General features: G+C 39.1%; 1 protein-coding gene across 2 annotated transcripts in view; it reads right to left on the bottom strand.

Annotated features, from left to right (window-relative positions):
* ADAMTS6 (ADAM metallopeptidase with thrombospondin type 1 motif 6) overlaps window positions 1-23,708 on the bottom strand; it is a 309,424-nt gene that overhangs the window by 33,994 nt on the left and 251,722 nt on the right. For both annotated transcript variants that reach the window (XM_088444033.1, XM_088444034.1), the window contains exon 20: window positions 986-1,115. In XM_088444033.1, the coding sequence (XP_088300159.1) occupies window positions 986-1,115 (130 nt within the window). The remainder of the gene's footprint in view (window positions 1-985; window positions 1,116-23,708) is intronic.

Here is a 23,708-nt window from a genome sequence, read left to right as displayed (position 1 = left end):
TGGAGGATGCGCTTCCAGGTAAACATGCTATTACGGAGAATTTAATGTATATTTTAGGAATTTATTGTACTATTTAGGCAAGGTTCTCTATCATACTCTTTGGACTCTATGAGCCTACAGTAACTAACAAATAAAAAGCATGCATTCAAAGATTAAAGTAAACAACTATGACAGCACCCACAGGTATTTTTGGACTTCTGTCATAGTACTTAACGTTCAAGGTTTACGGAGTAAGTAAAAAAAAAAATTTATATATTCCTAATTCCGTTGCATTTCACCTCAACAATTACAGAAGGGCTCTACATATGTGGCTGGTTAGGTTCTGGGATCCCACCGTAAAGCGAAAGTAATCATACTATACAGCGGATTATTGCTTTCTATAGACATACTTTCTCACTAAAGGGGAGATGTATCAGCTTTGTTGTTATTACAAAGACAGTGAGGCAACTTCTACACTTTTTCTCTCTCCAAGGCTCGATACATCTCCCCTTATGAGTCTTGTGACCGTGTAAAATTGCCCTATTCTGTAAATGGAGCTGTACATTTAGCACATCTGGTGGAGAAAAAAACACACAGAAAGAATGGAGCATTTGCCGAGCATTATAAACAAATATATAATTGAATACCACAGTATTAGTGGCATGCCGTAAAGCAGGATGCTGTAAAACAGGGCACTCTTGTATTCCATTTTTTTTAAACTTCATGATGGACATGCTTTAATAATACATTGCTTTCTAACATTAATAGCAAAGCCTGAATAAATGCTTAACTGCATTACATTTACAACCTCTTTGTGTCATACAGGTCTTGGACATTTGTTTAAATGATCTGTTGGTGTGGGCGCATGTTCTAATACTTCTGTTCTATAGGTGTTGCTGGAAATACTTATCCCATGTTTGTCAATAAAGCTGCCATCTGACTGGTTCCCACATCAGTCTTTGGTAATGATTGTCCGTACAGAATAACAAGAGGCTGCAATACTTACTCTGGTGGACAAAGTTCTGTATTACAGTCCCTCTGGTTCTCAGGAGGTTTGCTGTCCAAATCACAGTAATTATTCTGCACAACGGAGTTGTCGTCCAGTCTTTTACACACCACTTCTTGCTTCTGTATACCTGATACACAAGGTTTTTAATCAGATTAAAAATACCAAACAAAGAAAGATATCTGCAGGAACATGACAGTTATGTACAGCTCTGGCTTCCTAATGCAGAGTCCATTCATGCAAAGAGCGTTGCAGTGCAGTGGCAAACGCAGGATTTCTAGAGGGGGGTTTCCAAATGCTTGACTTTAGAGCGAGTATGCCCAGTCCATGAAGAGGGTATAATTAGCACTTAACCAGCTTTAATATGTGTTATACAAAGTGTATAGCGTGTCATGATAATTCCAGCATATACAGGACCAGTGTTCACAGTAAGCCATTACATATGAGCTGAATGTTTTTATTTCAGATGTGGGCTCCATTCCAGAGCATTGGAGCAAGTCCGGGAGTCTGGGGGAGCAGCAGAAGAACCCAGCACTACCCTGGGCATATATGTACATATTGGCCTCGTTATGCACTGGATAGTGTATTATTATATGGTATTAATAATTAACCATATTGATGGTCTATAGTAGTGCATCCCTAACAGTGCATGTTTTCCAGATCTCCTAGTTGGTGCACAGATGTATGTTAAAAGATCCACAGGCTGGTGTTAATTATTTAATTTGTGATACAGAGAAGCACATGCAGCACTAGTAAAATTCTATATTACTATTTCTATTGTGGTCATGGTGTGGGCTGGGGAGGGGGGTTTCCAGGCAACCGGAAACCCCCCCTGCGTTTGCCTATGCAGTACGTACAGTAAGGGTAAATATAAAGAACCGGTTTGACTTTTAAACGTAATCGCTGGACATCGCTGAAACGTTTTACCATCAATAACCCAAATTTACTGAGCAGCGTAATTGACTGTCTATTTACATTAGATGGTGATAGTCAGCGATTCCTGTCATGTGCAAGATCAGTTGTCTTGCCCAGTTTACAATAGACTCTGCTGACAAATCAAAGCATGAATCCGTTCAGTCGGCAGCGTATTCAACTCACTGCACAGCAGAGTATGATCTATGCAGGCTTTGGTGTTTACAGGCTGTAATAAAAGGTTAAGATATTTTTTTTTTAAAGTGTGTGGTGCCCCACTAAAAGCATTACCAGCCCCGTACCTCTGAGCCCGGTCTGGTACTGGAATAGGGGGGGGACCGGCATAGTGTCCCTCCTATTTCGCAGTACATTTTAGCAGGGAGACACAAAACATGGGGTAAGTGGGCCATAATGTATATCCAGCCCCACACTGAATAGGCAAGGGCTGGAAATCACTGGAATGTGGGGACCCTAAAAAAAAAAAAAAAAAAGAGGATCAGCCCAGGGCTCTTCCTCGCACCCCTGGAAGGTGGTTGCTGCGGGGGTAATAGTGTAAAAGATAGATTTAAAATTCTTTACAGTGGAACTACAGGTCCCAACAAGCCTGCCCAAGTGAACCACAAGTGTCAGCATACCCTGCTATAATACAGTATAAGCCAAACTTGCCGACTATCTGGCTGCTCCCTCCCGGAAGGAGCAGGGAGCGTGGCCGGCAAGAATGGGGCGTGGCCAAGCAGGCTGATGAGATTTGTGGGCGTGACGGGGGCGGGGCTACACAATCGCGTCATATTGGCCCCGCCCCCGCTACACAATGCCGATAATAATGGCATTGTGAAGCAGGGGGCGGGGCCAAAATGATGCTATTCAGCGTGAATCTCGTCACCGCCCCCCCCGCTGCGGGGGTTTAACAGGTAATTCCGGGGGGGCCGGGGGGGAACAGCGGCCGGGGGGCCGGGAGCTGCACCCGTTTATCGGGAGGCTCCCGGCCGAATCGGGAGGGTAGGCAACCCTGGTATAAGCCCCCTGACTAGTTCAGCCTGGTCCTGGTTACTGGAAATTAGGGTTTTTCCCCCCGATTTTCCAGTATCAGACCAGGCTCAGAGGCCTGGGGCTGATTATATTTTTTGGACGGGGACCCCACACAGTTTTAATTTTTTTTTTTATTTACCCTTTATTTACACTATTAACAACAAAGACTGCACAGATTATACTGCTCTGTGAAGTGCCTCAGACAAACACGCTGATCACAGGCAGGTCTATTGTTGACATTTAGATATTTAGGTAATTATTCATAATTTTGGAATATTAGAATTAAAAGGAAATTGTTTCAATCAAAATGTCACTAATGGTTATTGTAGATATATATATATATTTTTATTTTTTTTTTAAAGTGAGAAATAGATTAAATAGGTTTGAATATACTGTATAAGTTAAATGTTTAGTAACAGGTATGTAGATATATGCTTTAATTGTAAGGTTTAGTAATTGTTAAGAAACAGGTTTTTACTGCTTAGACCAACAGACACTGTATGCATATAATTAAGATCAGAATCATAGTGTAACAGACAGGGGGCAATCATAAAACCAGTTCATTCATTGTCCAAGCCAGGGGCAATGACAATAGGGGCAATGTAGCTGCTATATTTACAGATATTTTAACAGATATATTTACATATCAAACACAAAGGAATATTAATGAATAGAAATTCCACATTTTATGACACCATGGTTGTTTGAGCAGAAATAGCCAACTTGGTCCAGCTGACACTTTTACAAGACTTCAGAACCTGGTTTTAGGGAAACCCGTAATTATCTGCCACATTGGACAGAATGGGACATGGCACAATTGTATTGACAGATTTTGGGATAAAAGACAGCACTGGAAGTACAAGTTAGAGAGAAGTTGAAGGAGAACAGAGGGAGAACAGAGGAGATGTAAGAGAGGTCAGGTATGGTGAGTATAGGAGCTCAGTCTGGAGAGAGGTCAGCACAATGTAACACAGAGTCCAGAAGAACATAAAGTTTGTGCAGGAGGAAGTACGGTAACTAATAATACTTGCAAGTATATAATCTGTGTTATTATTAATTGTCTAAAGTTTGTTAATTGTTTGTTAAGTTTTATGTCTTAGGAAGCATAAATATGCTAGTAAATATCTCACTACTGTGTATATCTCATTCTGTATAATTTGATTTGCCTGTAAATAAATATCAAAAATCAGAGCTTGAACTTCACGTCTGAACTCACTGGAATCATAAATAATAATGAATATGTATGAGAGCTGCATATGTTTGCAAATATATATATATATGTGATAAAACATATGTTAATTGAACTTTATCTATATTTATAATATATAAATATAGTAAGCAAATATTATTGGAGTCTCATCTTCAATAATTGGCACCCATGGTATAAATATAGAAATCATCCTCTACAAATTGGCGACCACGAAGGGACGTGTTAGATTCCAGTATCTGTATTTGTCTGACTGTAATATTTATATTAAGCAGTAGCACATGCTGTAAGCTAGCTACCAAATTTGCAGAATCACAGTGGGGATATATTTAAGCATAAATAATTATAAGACTTATTATCATTGTGTTTATCTTATCTTGTATTTTGTATACCTAGAATAGATGTATTAGTGAAATAGAGCTGGTTATAAAAGTATATGATACCTTATCAATATTTGGCACCAGACATGGAATATTCTGTTTATCTAAATACAATATATTTATTAGGAGCAGCATAATGGGCGGTAACCCTGCTGATAAAACCAAGATCACTTTGGAATAAGTTGTAATGACTAGAAAAGAATTTATAAAGGCCTAAAATAAATATTTTATTAGTGGATATTAGAGTTTAACTCATCAGGCTAGCGAACAGATGAGAGAGGATATCACGCTTAAAATTATTAAAAATATTGAAATTGAATATTCCCAAATAAATGAAAGTACTTACCATATATTAGAGTAACCATTAAGACACCGGCAATCTTATGGGTAGGACATATGTATAAAACAAAGGGAATAAATAAATATAGCATTGTAAAATTAATGCTAATTCTAATATGCACAAAATTATTGTGGCATATAGTAAAATGCACCGAAGTGCTAATTCAGCCAAAGAGGCTAAACAGAAATGTAATGAGAAATCAGGCTCAAGTCTTTATAAAGTATGCCTGACTGTTAATGCAAAGATGCATTCATTGTTACAATGCCTCAAGGGCAAAGGGAAGAGAAATACACAGAAAAATTTGGAAGCAAAAAGCCTGTTAGTTTGTACTCAAACTGTCAAGACCTCTGAGGAAGAGATTATAGAAGCACCCAAAACTACAAAAGAGAATATTGTAGATTTATTTGAGAGTTTGTACACAGAGTCTACTGAAGTCAGTATTAATATAATCAATCAGGTTCCTGTAATTGAGAAAGAGAGAATCATGGTGCAGGATGTATTAACCCAAAAAGAGCAAATTGATGTAAAGAAGGTAGGAGCAATGTCAAATGTCTCCTATACAATTATTGCTGAAGTGAGTGATCAATGGAGCTCAGATTATGAGAAGGAGAGTGATTCTACGGAATACACACTCACAAGCCCCAATGTGATGGAAGAATTACTAGTTGCACCATTAGGAAAAATGGAACAGACAGTCTTAAACACAGACAAGAGCAAAGAAGTGCACACAGGGGTAGATACATTTTCTAAAGTGCAGATCCCTGAAATGAGTTCAGCCACAAACATGTTGACAGAGCTGAACTATGAAATTAATTCAGAAGTGCAGACATCTAGTCAGACACACAGCTCCAATTCCTATGTAAACCCCACACAGAACTCAGAGCCATCTAGTGGTAGAGCAAATCTTTGCAGTCTCTCAGAGAGACAAAATGCAGAGTGTCATTCTGAAAATACCACACAAAATGACAAACAGAATCACCAGGGGAAAAATATTTTTGTGCCCTGGGGCCACAACCATTTTATTGCAGTTGTGGACAAAGCCCTGGAACCATCAAATGATATATGGCCCAGTCTAACAAGTTTTTCCCCGCATGAGAATATTTTCCAGGACATCCAAAATTTGTCATGGCTAAGGAGTCCCACTGACACGAAAAAAACACGATTGGAGAATGGCTGGATCCTGACTAATCCACAAGGGAGAGTATGTCCACAAGGAAATACGGTAGTATCACCTCTTTACGTGGCTTACCTTTTAGATTAAATGCAACCACCATGGGGATTGAAATTAAGAGTTAGAAATCCCACATGGTAAAATAATCCTTTATTCCTTGATTGAATCCAACCTGCAGCTCAATTTGTGTTGTCGATAACATACAATATTGCAGAGAAAAAAGTTCTGCATAGGCCAGAAACAGTTGTTGTTATTATTTGCATACTAAAGACCCAGATATGTAAATTCTGTACTTCATATAACATGAAGGAGACAGAACAGAACGCATAGCAAGCAATGCTAAATCGCTTTGTAAATAGCCATTATATTCATTGTATTTCTTTGTTTGTTTGAATTTTAGTTTACAAATTCAGCTTCGCTGCAGAACCCATAATGTCGGTGATTGGCGACACAACAGAAGATCATTAGGACAGCAGTCGATACCTGCCATAAATACTGACACATGGACAAATCCCAAAAGCAGTTTTCAGTTCCAGGAAGGGGAAGTTTCCGTTAACCCTTTCATCACTACAATCGTTTGAAATTGTCTATGTCAAATTGTTTTCAACTCATACATGTACACACCAACATTTCATCACTGCAATTATACAAAATTGTTTTATTTTTACATATACCTTTGAAATCACATGCCAGTATACATGTCCGATGTACATTTTATATTAGAACATACTTTGTAAATAGGTTATTTTGTTTTATTTTGTATTACACAGTAGGATATTTATGCTTCTGTCTTAAAGGCTTCAAACATAAATTAAGTATCTAATGAAGATGGTATACCCCATTGGGACAAATTTATTAATTGGGAGAAGTTATTATTCTCTTAATACAGACCGCATGGAATCTAAGAGAATTTAATTTTAGCACAAAAAGGGTAACTGTAATTATATGCACATTGCGGTATATTGCATAATGCTGAATGGGGTTACGCATATCTGAAAGCCAGGATATTTAATGCCTGTTATAAGCATATATGTATAGTCATTTATTGTATTGATAGGATGTTATGATAAACACATCAAAGCATTCCAAATAGTATTGCTAATCTTATTGTAGGTTAAATATAGAAACCCATTGAATAGGGTTTTTCTGGTGTAGGGTTATTTTAGTTTTAAAATAAACAAGAATAAAAGTAGTCACACCTTATTTTAGTTTTAAGTTATAAAATAGATCCTATATAGGAACATGGAAAGAAGGTGACCTTACGGTATGGAAGTTTATTCAGTTAGGAAAATTATATAGAATAAAATACAACATGGTAGACATTATCTACCCCAGTCATTTGGAATGCCATTGGCCAAAGAAAATTGGGATGGATTATTTACAACCAAGAAAGGAGAAGAGACTTTGGGCCTGATTCAGAGCTGAACGCTCTGACCAGAGCGCTCGCTCTGAATCAGGGCCCTCCTACCTGTTTTAGGAGCGTGCTCATGGACGCTCGCATAGCTGTGGGTTACCACCCACAACTTATGCGAGTGTCCATGATGATGGTCGCGATGATTTTGGCTCTATCAGAGCCAAAATCACTCCCACTGACATCACTAGTGATGTCAGTGGGGCCGGCTTCAGACGGTAGGCGTTCCCATGGGAACGCCTCCGTCTGGCAGGCACGCCCCCGGCACGCCCACCAAAGGGGGCGTGCTGTCAATCAACATCGACAGCACGCCCCCTTTGGTGCGAGACCCGGAGCGATGGAAAGCCCGTCGCTCCTCGGGTCTCGCGCATGCGCACGACGGAGCTCTCTCCGTCGTGCGCATGCGCAGTGGGGAACATCGACCCGCTTGCGAGCGTACTGCCGCTCGCGAGCGGGTCTGAATGACCCCCTTTGTTTCATATATATATCTGCTTTCTATTAAACAACAAAACCTTATAAAAGACTATTATATGGACAATTGTCATAACTGCATCATTGGATAATCGTAAAGGACGCACAATGCACATCTGCGAAAGACTGTATTATCGAGGTGACACTGAAGGTACTTAGTGTTACAGCATTGTGGTGAAGAGGAAATAATGAATAAAGACCACAGCACTCAAAGTACACAGCCCTCTGCGCAGCAAGCAAAATGGCAGCTTCCTCAAAGAATTCTACTGCCTCATATTGCAAAGGTAACGCGTCTCCAATGGCATGCAAGACACACAGATGACAGTCCAAACAGGAGCAAAATTGTTGTTGGCACAGGACAGAAGATGTATCTTAAAGACATCAGCACAGATAAAGAACAGGATATTGTATCTACAATCAAGCTTTGCTATGGTATTTTAAATGACTGATCAAATATTTTCCTCATGAATACTGAATAAAACCGCAGTAATGGTCATATTTAATTACAATAGGGTAAATAGAGAAGTTTAGCTATGTTAAAGACTTTAAAAATATATGCAACCATCACAATGGTTATTACTGTTATCTTTATGGTTTAACTTTAAAATAATGATTAGGGAAGGAAAAGTATGGTTTGAAGAAATATTTAAAAATGTAATGGGAATAATTATGTTACATTAATGTGTGGCCAATCAAATTAATTTCTCATGGCCTCAAGGGGCCAACTGTTGACATTTAGATATTTAGGTCATTATTCATAATTTTGGAATATTAGGATTAAAAGGAAATTGTTTAAATCAAAATGTCACTAATGGTTATTGTAGATATATATATATATATATATATATATATATATATATATATATTTAAAGTGAGAAATAGATTAAATAGGTTTGAATATACTGTATAAGTTAAATGTTTAGTAACAGGTATGTAGATATATGCTTTAATTGTAAGGTTTAGTAATTGTTAAGAAACAGGTTGCTTAGACCAACAGACACTGTATGCATATGATTAAGATCAGAATCATAGTGTAACAGACAGGGGGCAATCATAAAACCAGTTCATTCATTGTCCAAGCCAGGGGCAATGACAATAGGGGCAATGTAGCTGCTATATTTACAGATATTTTAACAGATATATTTACACATCAAACACAAAGGAATATTAATGAATAGAAATTCCACATTTTATGACACCATGGTTGTTTGAGCAGAAATAGCCAACTTGGTCCAGCTGACAATTTTACAAGACTTCAGAATCTGGTTTTAGGGAAACCCGTAATTATCTGCCACATTGGACAAAATGGGACATGGCACAATTGTATTGACAGATTTTGGGATAAAAGACAGCACTGGAAGTACAAGTTAGAGAGAAGTTGAAGGAGAACAGAGATGTAAGAGTGGTCAGGTATGGTGAGTATAGGAGCTCAGTCTGGAGAGAGGTCAGCACAATGTAACACAGAGTCCAGAAGAACATAAAGTTTGTGCAGGAGGAAGTACGGTAACTAATAATACTTGCAAGTATATAATCTGTGCTATTATTAATTGTCTAAAGTTTGTTAATTGTTTGTTAAGTTTTATGTCTTAGGAAGCATAAATATACTAGTAAATATCTCACTACTGTGTATATCTCATTCTGTATAATTTGATTTGCCTGTAAATAAATATCAGAAATCAGAGCTTGAACTTCATGTCTGAACTCACTGGAATCATAAATAATAATTAATACGTATGAGAGCTGCATATGTTTGCAAATATATATATATGTGTGATAAAACATATGTTAATTGAACCTTATCAATATTTATAATATATAAGTATAGTAAGCAAATATTATTGGAGTCTCATCTTCAATAATTGGCACCCATGGTATAAATATAAAATATAGAATCCATCCTCTACACTATTTATTTTTCTATGATTTTGATCGATTTGACTAAAACGATTCATAGTAAATCCATTATTTCTATTCTTGGCAATGTCCACCATACGATGTTTGTGTATTGTACGTGTATTGAAGTGTAAAGTTGTGTTTCACCTGTGATTTTCCATCGAATTGGGCTTTAGTAAATCTCTGATGTGTAAAAGCACTCCTAAATCATAGAAAAACACCAAATCAACCAAAAATGAATCTTAAAGAATTCACCCCGTACACTAGCAATCTTTGGCAACGTTACTACTTTACACACTTTACTACATTCATCTATTAGGTGAAACTCAATGTTTTCTTTCAGCACAATATTTGCTATAGCGTTAATTGAATAATATATTAAATATTTTTACTAAAGAAATTGATAATTTAGCAAATTTAGATAATCTAGACTAATCATTCATCAGTGACCACCATTTATTTAAAGAGCTTTCAAAAATGAGGCAATTTACTTAAGTAAATAAACTTCTGTCATGACGGTAATGCGTGAGACATTGGGCCTGATTTGGGATGTACACTAATGACGTCATCGCTGCTGTGTGAAAGTATGCAAATGTCATCGCCGCCGCCAGCATTTGTATTGAGATGCCCACCGGGGGCTTCGCAGATCAAAACGACTACGCAACAAAGACGCTGCATCAGTCTCAGATTAGCTGATATTCAGCCTTCTGAGTGTGTACTTGACGCTCGCTGTTTCTACTAGTCATAAACAGAATTGCAATTATGCAAAGTCATTGGGGATTTGGAAACTCCCATAAGAGAAATGTTTCTGTCTAGTTGGCCTGTCTGTCTCGAACACCAGTAAATAAACCAATTTCCACCATTTTAAATGTTTGTGAAGATAAAATCAACTTAAAAAAGCAAAACCATCAAAAGGTTGTTGAGAAAAAAACAAAAAAACATGTACATATAGCCAGTGTTAGGCACTAAACCTATTCTCTTCAGAGCAGCTAGATCAAGAACTTGAAGAAGTTATTCAGTACAGCCTAAACGAAGATCTGAGTGACTGTATTAATGTATAACAGCTGACTAATACCAACACAAATACATTACAGCTGTTAAATGCTGGAGATGAACGGCTATCAGAATATTCTCTGTGTTTAGCAACAAACTTTAGATGCTGTGTTTAACAGTCATGAAATGATTTAAGAAAAGCAAGTGCGGGAATTATCATTCCCTAAATGAAGCTGTCTGAGTGAAATTTACAGATGGACAGAAAAAATATGAATTGCTCACAAATTGTGATATATATCAAGATCAATTAAAGATCAATTAAACATGAAGACCGCTATGCGCCATTCCTGTATGGCACATCGCAGCCAGCATCATCGCTGTTATTTCACCCGTACCCCATAGAGCTGCGCAGGAGCAGTGGAAATGTAGAGCCTACTATATATGGGGGATATGTGCCCAAAAGGGCATGATGGAGGCAAATTTATGAAATTTGGTACCAAATGCAGAACAAGGCAAATATTTCGAAGAACGATTCTGAAAAGGTCACTCATCTGTACTAACAGCCTAAGATGCTATGAAACTCAACGCTGAGTTTGGTGAATATGTTTTACTTTACCCTGGAAATAAAATTTATGGAGGGTTAATAGGTGACCTGTACTATAAATAATGGAGTGAATGCCTCCACATGTTAGTGGCTGGCATGAAACAATAACCTGACAATATAAAAGGTCATTCTTGTAGGTAAAGTCAAGCTTTACTTGCACTTGTTGGTGGACTATGAAGCCAGATCATCATTCTGACAGCATGACTACACAGTCACAAGGTATTTGCAGAGTTATAAACTTGCAGGCTGCTGTTTCTATCTTCCTGGATCTCAGTGATGGAAGATCTGGTACAATGGCTTCAAAAGTCTAGGGCTTGGAGAGCACCCTGAACAGAGCATGTGTTAGGATTATGATACCAATGACATTGTATAGTGATACAGCGATCATCTGGCAAACTGAACGTGCAACTTGCATTATTGTTGTCTGCAAAATAAAATTATCATCTCTGGTTGCTCCCAAGACAATTAGTGAGTTTGTTTCTCAAATGAGCACATTTTGTAATTATTACTTTTTAGCTCTTTGAATTCTTTTCCCTCTATCTCTTAATAGATCTTCAGGTAGATTTGAAAATGTAATTTCCAGCTGTGTTCTTTAACGGTTTGGACACTGCAGATTAAATTTCTTCTGTATTTATTGTGCAGTATTTGATTTGAAGCAACTATAGTATTCTTAGTGTTAGATTTATTAAGCGTGGGTTGTCAAATCTGCTGGTCATAAGTGGCTTTGACCGATCAAAACAGCAACAGGAATCAATACTAAACCAACTTGTTTGTCTTGGTCAAAACTGGTGATAATTGGTGGCTTTGACAACCCGCTCTTTAGTAAATCTAGGCTTTAGAGGAAAAAGAGGCAACAATAGTATTCCTCTTAGAGGACATAATGACATGGCAGGGTAATCATCTGCTAAGAGGACATAGAGTTGATGGTAGTATTCATTTTAGAGAACAACGAAGCAAGGATATTATTCTTCTTAGAAGACATACAGTAGAAGCAAAGGTATTATTCTTCTTAGAGGACATACAGCAGGAGGGTACTAGTCTCCTTGGTGGACATACAGTAGGAGCAAGGGTATTATTCTTCTTAGAGGACATAAGTAGAAGGGTATTATTCTTAGAGGCCATACAGTGGAAGCAAGGGAATCCTTCTTCGTAGAGGACACACAGTAGAAGCAAGGATATTCTACTTCTTGGTGGACATACAGTAGAAGCAAGGGTATTCTTCTTCTTGGAGGACATACAGTAGAAGCAAGGGTATTATTCTTCTTGGAGGACATACAGTAGAAGCAAGGGTATTATTCTTCTTGGAGGACATACAGTAGAAGCAAGGGTATTCTTCTTCTTGGAGGACATACAGTAGAAGCAAGGGTATTATTCTTCTTGGTGGACATACAGTAGAAGCAAGGGTATTCTTCTTCTTGGAGGACATACAGTAGAAGCAAGAACACTCCTCTTCTTGGAGGACATACAGTAGAAGCAAGGGTATTTTTCTTCTGTGATAACATACAAAAGAAGCAAGGGTATTCTTCTTCTTAGAGGCCATAGAGGCATTGCTAATACTCTTCTTAGATATTTAAAATAGGATTAAAATATTTAATTTAATGTCACTACTGACATGGCAATTCCCTGCACTCAGGTCTTCCATACTACTACATACTGTGTCTGTATAGAGGAGTCCTACAACTATGCATATAAATTAATCAATTCGGGTCTCTGCTAAACTGAACACATACCCCTTTTGGCACTTCTTCTTGAGTCAGTGGTGCAAAACAAACAAGCATACAGATATATAGATTTAAAATGCTGCATTAAAAAATATCTTATTGCGCTACAAAAGTGCTCTCTTTCTCCCTCTGAGGCGTGGTATTCATTAAAGCTTGGAGAAAAATTACCAGTGGATAAAAGAACCAGCCAATTGGCTCCTAACTGTCATTTTTCAAACACAGCCTGTAAAGTGACAGTTAGGAGCTGATTGGATGGTACTTTATCACTCACAATTGTTTCTCTCTCCAAGCTATCATGAATACCCCCTTATGTTTATTATTGTAATATTTAAATATGATGTGTTGCATGAACAGTAAGTTTGCTTTCTCTGCATTTTCATAAACTAATTATATTTAAAGCTAACTGCACATTAGTCTCATTTTTCAAATCCACCAGTTTGGTTTTGTGCTGGGCTAATAATGGGCCGCGCCTATGTTTTGGGAGTTATTTATGTTGGTGTCAATGGATGCCTAACTCCTACAACTTCCTGCTGGCTCCTGGATTTGACTGACTGGTTTCTAAGCTGTACAGTTTGTTCACTTGAGGTAGTATTATTAACGGGGTCTCAAGTAAAATTCATAATGGGAACATGGGGCACTTGTGTGCTCTCTGAAGGACCTTAACCAGTTTGGCTTTCCAAATTAGGATGAAACTGGCCAGAGATCTCACTGTGCAGTGACCACGATAAATGACTGGACTGCACCATATATGGTTAGCTTTAAGCTTAGAGGTGCTACATACATTGCCATTTATCAGACTTGTTTAGTAAATTTCCGGTGTGCATAGGAAAAAATGCTTCCTCCAGATCTGATCAAATCCTTCTCTTAACTCTCTTTAATAGATTCCCAAAACGTTTGAATACTATTCAGGCTCTTGAAATCTATGTAACAGTGTGCAAGCCCAAAATATTTAAACAAAATGATGGACACAGAACTCAAAACCAAGTCACTAAGTTTCCATGAAAGCAGAGCTCATCTCCCATTCTAAGGCCTCCTTTCCTCTAGAGCTTGTCTGAGACCATGATTTCCCTTTGGATAATCGGAAAAACATTGCTAAATAAATTAATTCAAACTCTCAGGGAAATAATTACAAGCAGCTACACAACAAACACAGAGCTTTTCAATCCACCAGATTTATGGCTTATAATAAAATAGTGTCTTCTTGAAGTCAAAAAGTTAAGTGATCATGTGACAGTTTCTCCTGCATGGATTGCAGATGTTCCTCAGAATTCCGTCTCAGTTTCCATGACTTAAAATGTAAATTATGGGACACCTTAAACATCCATTTTAAAGGGCAACCGCAAAAATAAATTTTGGTATAGGATTACAGTTCTCTAGAATAACAATGCCAAAACCTGGTGAATTGTGCATCAATAAAACCGTAACAAGCTGGTTAATCCAGACATTCCGTCTGACAGCCTCATCAAATCATGGGATGCTCACCCTCCTTTTCCTTTTGCCAATATCTTTGTCTTTTTCAGTGGAAAAAGTGGCTTTATATTCAAAGTATTTTTTCCTTCTTCAAGATACTAATTTATAAACACAATTTTCATTAAATGAGAGCACCATAACGTAACTTCATTTACTTTTTTTTTCATTGCTGTTCTTAAGTCAGAACGTAAAAAGTTGCTATTGAGTGTAATAGCAATATTGTAAATGTTTTAAAAATATAAAAAAAATAATGGACAGTAACAAATCAGATTCAGGTCGTTGTTCCTTGGCCAAAATTTGTAAAAATATAAAATTTAATATTCCGTTTAAAAACAAGGATACAGATGCGAACAAATTTTAAATATCAGCTAACAATTGTCTTTTTTGTACTTTTTAAAGCCTCTGTGCAGAAACAATAGTTATAGAATGTGCCACACGGAGTAAGGATGAAACAGCCCAATTAATAGTATCGTGTAACACAAACCTAAGGTATACATAAATAAAATGATGTACCTCTATAAATCACATGTTTATTTTAAGTGTTTCATAAACAAAGAATGACATGAAACCACAGATTCAATGCTGTACACTGTCTATAATGTAGAATGATTTAAGATAGACCTGTCATCCCCATGTAAACTTGGACTAAACTTAGACTTCTACCTTTAAATCATCCAGGAAAATGCTACAACAGTACAATATTATGAGCGTACAGTATTTCAAACTTTGGTGCAATAATTGCAATATTCAACAAATGTGTTATTGTTACTCATCGTACCATCTTGTTGAAAGCGTTTAATACATAAAAAATACAGAAAAGGGCTATTCTGCATTCCTTACATAATGCCAGGAAAAATTAGCAGTACACATTATGGTTGTCAGAGCCGGCCCTAGCTAAATTAGTGCCCTAGGCAAGATTTTGGGTGGTGTGCCGCCCCCCTCCCCGTGGGATCCTGAAAAGGGGTGTGGCCTCAGCACAGAAGCTCATTCTGATTGTGTGACGCCCCAGAGCCAACCCGACGCTAACCACTAGCTGCCGTCCAGGTTCCCCGTCCCCGCAAATTGACGCTGGCTGTTCTGCCACTGCTGCCAGGCCCGATCGCAGCTGTCAGGTGAGTTCTGATCGTGGATACTGCCCAGCTGGCAGCAGGTGCCCCGGCCGTGCCTGCACCAAACCTCCACCAGCCCTAAGTGGGCTTGGATGCCCCTAGGAATTCCAAATGCCCATGGCATTTGCTTAGTTTGTCTATGCCTAAGGCCGGCTCTAATAAATGGTATAAACGTTGATTTATGATATCATTGCTTATAACTGGTGACTTGTGATGTCACTTCACTGTTCATCAGGGAATACGTACATAGTGTAAGGAATAATGCCCACGCTACTGTAAATTAGATTACTGTACTAGGATTCCCCTTGGAGATCTAATAAAAGCTCCCCGACATTGAGCATCTTCCCTATGGTGCAAGCAGCCACGGAGCAGCAAAGCGTGCACAACCACTGTAGGATCGTGGTAGCGGCATTGTGTAAGGCGTGGCTGCACCTCCCCAGAACTCCCTGGCCCCTACATGAGCTTGGGTAAATTGCAGCACTCTGCCTCCTTGTCAGCGCCCTTGCACGGAAATCCTTAGATTCTTATATCTTTAGCATTTACAATACAAGGTACATATTCCCATATCCACTCAGGTGGGCTGAGGCCCTGGTGTAAAAAACCTCAAAAGAAATATCTACTTTTCTGTGCATGTAAGCCTAATTTTATGCAACACACATAGATGTAGCATGTAGAAAAGATAGCATCTGGGGGCAGCAAAATTCAGCACTGGTGCAAGACGTTGGGCAGATCAGGGTGTTTTCAGCGTGTGCACCTTATCTGGCCCCCCTCATAGCCCAATCTCATTGATTTTTGTACACAGTTCTATGGGACAGCGAACAAAAATCATGCAGTCTGGAGTAAGTGCTGTATATACTCGCATGGACTCTTCAGGGAGAGCTAACTGAATCCACTCAACCATGTTGCTCTATATTCTTATTTAAATAAAGTTTTAGCTATTTAAGACCTAGTTGGGTGTGGCTCACAAGCCAGCCTTTGTCTAGATGTCACCTCTATACCTGAGAGGTGAGTGCCTTTAACGGCAATTTAATGATTTGTTAGGCATTTATGCTGGCGCAGAGAATTGGAGTCCTTAACGACGGGCCGCAAACTTAAAATAGGAATAAGATTGCCATGCTATTATTTGCTGGATACACAGGGATTTGCAGTATATTATTGTTAGATGGTGATAACAAGTCTTTCTGTTTTGTACAAATTTTAATAAATGATAGAAGAACACACAACTGTGAATCTACGCTACCCAACCAAAACGACTATTAGACAGCTAATTTAAGCCACCATCTACAGCATCAGGATAGACATTGGAATTCGCCTCTCTAATGGAAGGCTTTACAATTGAATATGCATATTAAAGTTATTAGAAAGTAACTGTACTTGCAATGCACATTACATTACATTAGAACGGATTTTAACATCTGCTGCTGAGATGACAAGACAACTTGCTTATGTATGCAATTGCATGTAAATTGGATAAATGGACTGGTTTGGCTTTCATTTAACATGATGAAAGCAAATCACACTGAGGCTGTTAAAGCAGAGTACTATCAGATGGGGTGAGTATGCTACACGCAGTTATTGCTGGCAGACACACTGCAGCTGGGAGGCAGGACGATACAGTATAAGTGTAAGAGAAAGGTCCTATGGCTGGCCTTGTATTGTATTCAAGTAACAGCAATAGTAGTAATCTAAAGAAACAAAATATAAAATAAAATGAAGTCTGAAGTGATGACCTTTGGCGTAATGAGATACATGAGGACCCACGCCAAGTTGTTCTATGCAAGTCAAAAAAAACTCTAAGATGACATCTAGCCTCCCCTTCTGTTGGAAAGAGTACATAGTTTATAAAATACACTTTAATAAGGTATGCTGAACTAAGGACAACACAACTTTTTAATGATTATTCTGACACCCCTTCACCCCCCCCTCTTGTGTTTCCAGCTTCATAACCGCAGCGGAATGTGTGCGCCCTCTATATCAATAACTGGTAATAAATAAATAATGCCTGGGTTTAGTCTAGCCTGTAGCCAATATGATCATCAGAATGGTCACAGCAGCACAAATTATTTCAGGAGGTGAATGTGCTGGAAGGGAAGACAGGGCTGCATGTGATGGGACAGTGACATCACAGGGCTGGTTCTGATTTGGATGTATCTCTGTGCTGGTGCAAGCGCAGACACTATAAGAATGGCAGTGGCATCTAGTGTAACATTAATGGGCACCACAGGTTTCCGCTTGCAGACACATGAACTCCCGCATTAGCCCTACGGATTCTATCATTAGGTAACTCTAACCCTCCCTCCCAGCACCCCCCCCAGTGCCTAAATCTAACCCTCCCCCCTAGTGCCGACCCATAACCCTCGCCCCCCCAGTGCCGAACCATAACCCTCCCCCCCAGTGCCCAACCCTATCCCTAGTCCCTAACCCTCCCCCTAACTCCACTACTTACTGTCTAGATTCCGGCGCCAGGATTCTCACTGATGTCGGGATTCCGGTGCCAGCATTCCGACAGCCGGGATTTAAACTACATCCCTTCTATAGCTCTACTATACTGAGTACTGCAGATCACTACATTCCTTCTATAGCTATACTATACTGTGTACTGCAGATCACTACATCCCTTCTATAGCTATACTATACTGAGTACTGCAGATCACTACATCCCTTCTATAGCTCTACTATACTGAGTACTGCAGATCACTACATTCCTTCTATAGCTATACTATACTGAGTACTGCAGATCACTACATCCCTTCTATAGCTATACTGAGTACTGCAGATCACTACATCCCTTCTATAGCTATACTATACTGAGTACTGCAGATCACTACATCCCTTCTATAGCTATACTATACTGTGTACTGCAGATCACTACATCCCTTCTATAGCTCTACTATACTGAGTACTGCAGATCACTACATTCCTTCTATAGCTATACTATACTGAGTACTGCAGATCACTACATCCCTTCTATAGCTATACTGAGTACTGCAGATCACTACATCCCTTCTATAGCTATACTATTCTGAGTACTGCAGATCACTACATTCCTTCTATTGCTATACTATACTGTGTACTGCAGATCACTACATCCCTTCTATAGCTATACTATACTGAGTACTGCAGATCATTACATCCCTTCTATAGCTATACTATACTGAGTACTGCAGATCACTACATCCCTTCTATAGCTATACTATACTGAGTACTGCAGACCACTACATCCCTTCTATAGCTATACTATACTGACTACTGCAGATCACTACATCCCTTCTATAGCTATACTATACTGACTACTGCAGATCACTACATCCCTTCTAAGCTATACTATACTGAGTACTGCAGATCACTACATTCCCGTCTCTGTAATTACCTCCCCTTATTGTAATAATCAGTGCCTTATTGTCCCACTGTTACGGCTTGTCTCCTCATATTATTAAAGACTACACTTATGTATAATCGTTATGTAATTTATATGCCTGGAACTGCTTGCTATTGGGGTTTCGGCCAATGAATTGCATATGTTCGCAAAAAAACAAACACGGATCTGGTAATAACAGTGTGTGATATGCAAGTTAAAGTGAGCAGAAGTTTACTTTGTCTGCTACTGTTTCATACGATTTATTTGAGCTACCGAAAAGCTGTCCGACGGTCATAACATAAAGAGTCAAAACAATCTGAGTTGCAATTGCTTATAGAATACACTAATCTGCAATACCCCAAACACAGTCGGGTCTTTGGGAGGAAGCATTATCCCGTCTCGGTATTTTGCCAAAGGTCATACTTACAAAACAAATAAAGAATTCCTTCGGGCCAGTGTGCTCTTAGCAAAATGTCACAAAGGAGGCTGAGGCTTAAGTGCCAGCTGCTCATGTTTTGTCTGTCAAAATTACAACATGTAACAGTCTCAACCAAGATATCCTCCTGGTCATGTTGTTACAGTGCACAGGGGGCTTGATTCGGAGTTACACACAATACCAAAAGCAGCCGCATCTCGTGATTTTTAACAAACTGTTGATGCGTCGCAACCGACATATGAGATTTGGAACATCTATGAGCAATTCTGAATCGGAATCATCTCAGTCTCTTCGCTCTGATATCTGAATGGGTATTACTGGGTGGTAACTGGGCGACTAAGAGTCGTTCGCACATAGAAGTGTTCCGTGGGCGCCTAGACAGAGCTCTAACCTATTCAGAGTTAAGTGTATGCAGAGTGCACGTCATTTTCAGTTGTATATTCCGCAACAAGCATATGGTAGGTGTAAGTGTCATTAGTAGTGCAGGTGGAGAACTGGGGATGGGGCGGGTTCATAGATGCGTCTGATCGCTTTATGCACCACTCATAAAGCAGGCCAAGGGTCAACATAAAATATTGCTGATAAAGTTAGACAGTCAACAACTAAAGTACAGGATACAATGCCACTGTATGTACAAGGCTACACTCTGCATTCCCAATGGCGCCATGAGAGTGACCCAAGAGTCCAAACTGAGGACCTTTTCTCTTGGCTGCCCAACTTGCATATAATCCATAGGCCAATTACTAAGGACACCAGAGAAACAACCGCAGCCTCCCAAGACACAGGTGAAAGAGCACATTAGGCAATTCCTAAAGGATAGTGATACAGTCTAAGTACTGTAAAAGTATAATGAAGTGTTTGCCAATCATTTATACTTGATTGACCTAGATTACATTAAATTGTAAGCTCTCACAAATAGGGTCCTCACCCCCAGTCATCTCATTTGCTCTCACTTTGTGCATCTGTGTATAATTGTATCATATCTCTGTACGAGTATGTTAAATGTCGTGCCTACTATGTTTTATATAAAGTATTATGCTCAGTTTCCCTTACCTATTATGACATACAGTATTCAGTACTATGCTCAGATTCCCTTACCTATTATAACATACAGTATTCAGTACTATGCTCAGTTTCCCTTACCTATTATGACATACAGTATTCAGTACTATGCTCAGATTCCCTTACCTATTATGACATACAGTATTCAGTACTATGCTCTGATTCCCGTACTTATTATGACATACAGCATTCAGTACTATGCTCAGATTCCCGTACTTATTATGACATACAGTATTCAGTACTATGCTCAGATTCCCTTACTTATTATGACTTACATTCAGTACTATGCGCAGATTCCCTTACCTATTATGACATACAGTATTCAGTACTATGCTCAGATTCCCTTACTTATTATAACATACAGTATTCCGTACTATGCTCCGATTCCCTTACCTATTATGACATACAGTATTCAGTACTATGCTGTTTCCCTTACCTATTATGACATACAGTATTCAGTACTATGCTCAGCTTCCCTTACTTATTATGACATACAGTATTCAGTACTATGCTCCGATTCCCTTACTTATTATGACATACAGTATTCAGTACTATGCTCAGTTTCCCTTACCTATTATGACATACAGTATTCAGTACTATGCTCAGATTCCCTTACCTATTATAACATACAGTATTCAGTACTATGCTCAGTTTCCCTTACCTATTATGACATACAGTATTCAGTACTATGCTCAGATTCCCTTACCTATTATGACATACAGTATTCAGTACTATGCTCCGATTCCCGTACCTATTATGACATACAGCATTCAGTACTATGCTCAGATTCCCGTACTTATTATGACATACAGTATTCAGTACTATGCTCAGATTCCCTTACTTATTATGACTTACATTCAGTACTATGCGCAGATTCCCTTACCTATTATGACATACAGTATTCAGTACTATGCTCCGATTCCCTTACTTATTATAACATACAGTATTCAGTACTATGCTCCGATTCCCTTACCTATTATGACATACAGTATTCAGTACTATGCTGTTTCCCTTACCTATTATGACATACAGTATTCAGTACTATGCTCAGATTCCCTTACTTATTATGACATACAGTATTCAGTACTATGCTCAGATTCCCTTACCTATTATGACATACAGTATTCAGTACTATGCTCCGATTCCCTTACCTATTATGACATACAGTATTCAGTACTATGCTCCGATTCCCTTACTTACTATGACATACAGTATTCAGTACTATGCTCCGATTCCCTTACCTATTATGACATACAGTATTCAGTCCTATGCTCCGATTCCCTTACCTATTACGACATACAGTATTCAGTACTATGCTCCGATTCCCTTACTTACTATGACATACAGTATTCAGTCCTATGCTCAGATTCCCTTACCTATTATGACATACAGTATTCAGTACTAAGCTCCGATTCCCTTACCTATTATGACATACAGTATTCAGTCCTATGCTCCGATTCCCGTACCTATTATGACATACAGTATTCAGTACTATGCTCAGATTCCCTTACCTATTATGACATACAGTATTCAGTTCTATGCTCCGATTCCCGTACCTATTATGACATACAGTATTCAGTACTATGCTCAGATTCCCTTACCTATTATGACATACAGTATTCAGTCCTATGCTCCGATTCCCTTACCTATTATGACATACAGTATTCAGTACTAAGCTCCGATTCCCTTACCTATTATGACCAGGGGCGTAGAGAGCCACGAGGGGCCCCGGTAAAGGGGGCGTGGCCTAATTTCAGGAGGCGTGGCCACGCCCCCTTGAAAAAAAAAAGTTTTTTGCAGCGCCGGGGAGGGGGCGCTGTGAGCCCCTCAGCCCGGCGCAAAGCCGGTGGGGGGCGCGATCAGTGTGATCGCTCCCCCCTTCAGGCATAGGAGATTGCTGTGGCTGCTGCTTAGCAGCCGCAAGCAATCTCCCGCTGCAGTCCAGCACACGCTGTGTGCTGGGCTGCTGCAGACGGAGGGAGGGAGGGAGGAAGTGAGGGGGGGGGTGCCAGACCCGGGCCCCCGCCGGGCCCCTCTGGAAGCCCGAGCAAACTGTACCCGCTCCCCCCCCCTCTCGGCGCCCCTGATTATGACATACAGTATTCAGTACTATGCTCTGATACCCTTACCTATTATGACATACAGTATTCAGTACTATGCTCAGATTCCCTTACCTATTATGACATACAGTATTCAGAACTATGCTCAGATTCCCTTACCTATTATGACATACAGTATTCAGTACTATGCTCCGATTCCCTTACCTATTATGACATACAGTATTCAGTACTATGCTCCGATTCCCTTACTTATTATGACTTACATTCAGTACTATGCGCAGATTCCCTTACCTATTATGACATACAGTATTCAGTACTATGCTCCGATTCCCTTACTTATTATGACATACAGTATTCAGAACTATGCTCAGATTCCCTTACCTATTATGACATACAGTATTCAGTACTATGCTCCGATTCCCTTACCTATTATGACATACAGTATTCAGAACTATGCTCAGATTCCCTTACCTATTATGACATACAGTATTCAGAACTATGCTCAGATTCCCTTACCTATTATGACATACAGTATTCAGTACTATGCTCAGATTCCCTTACCTATTATGACATACAGTATTCAGAACTATGCTCAGATTCCCTTACCTATTATGACATACAGTATTCAGTACTATGCTCCGATTCCCTTAATTATTATGACTTACATTCAGTACTATGCGCAGATTCCCTTACTTATTATGACTTACAGATGTGTCCTCATATATCTAGCCTCAATACGCCACGCAGCATTACTTGCCTGGTGTGAGTGAGTCGCCAGGTCCCGTGCTACTCTGCAAGCTATCTAAAGATGGCATTACCCACCAGGTCCAAGCTCAGTGAATGTATCGAATTCTGGAGATTGGTACATGTGGTAATGATGACAAAACTAAGAAAACGGGGGTTTTCTGAGTTTTGACCGCATTTCAGGCTTTAATACATCCACCCTAATAATAATAATTTGCCCTGCAAAATGTTTGCCATAAGAGGCTTGCACTAGTGTACTTTAATGTCACGACAAGATGACTGCTGTGTGTGAATGTTCAAAATTTCATCATGTAAAAATGATAATTAGGGTACACAAGGAAGAATAATAAAT

This window comes from Taudactylus pleione, unplaced genomic scaffold (assembly GCF_031769625.1).
Source record: "Taudactylus pleione unplaced genomic scaffold, aTauple2 ptg000345l, whole genome shotgun sequence".
NCBI lineage: Eukaryota > Metazoa > Chordata > Amphibia > Anura > Myobatrachidae > Taudactylus > Taudactylus pleione.
The sequence above is the reverse complement of the archived record's forward strand: the minus strand, read 5'-3'. Positions and strand labels throughout refer to the sequence as shown.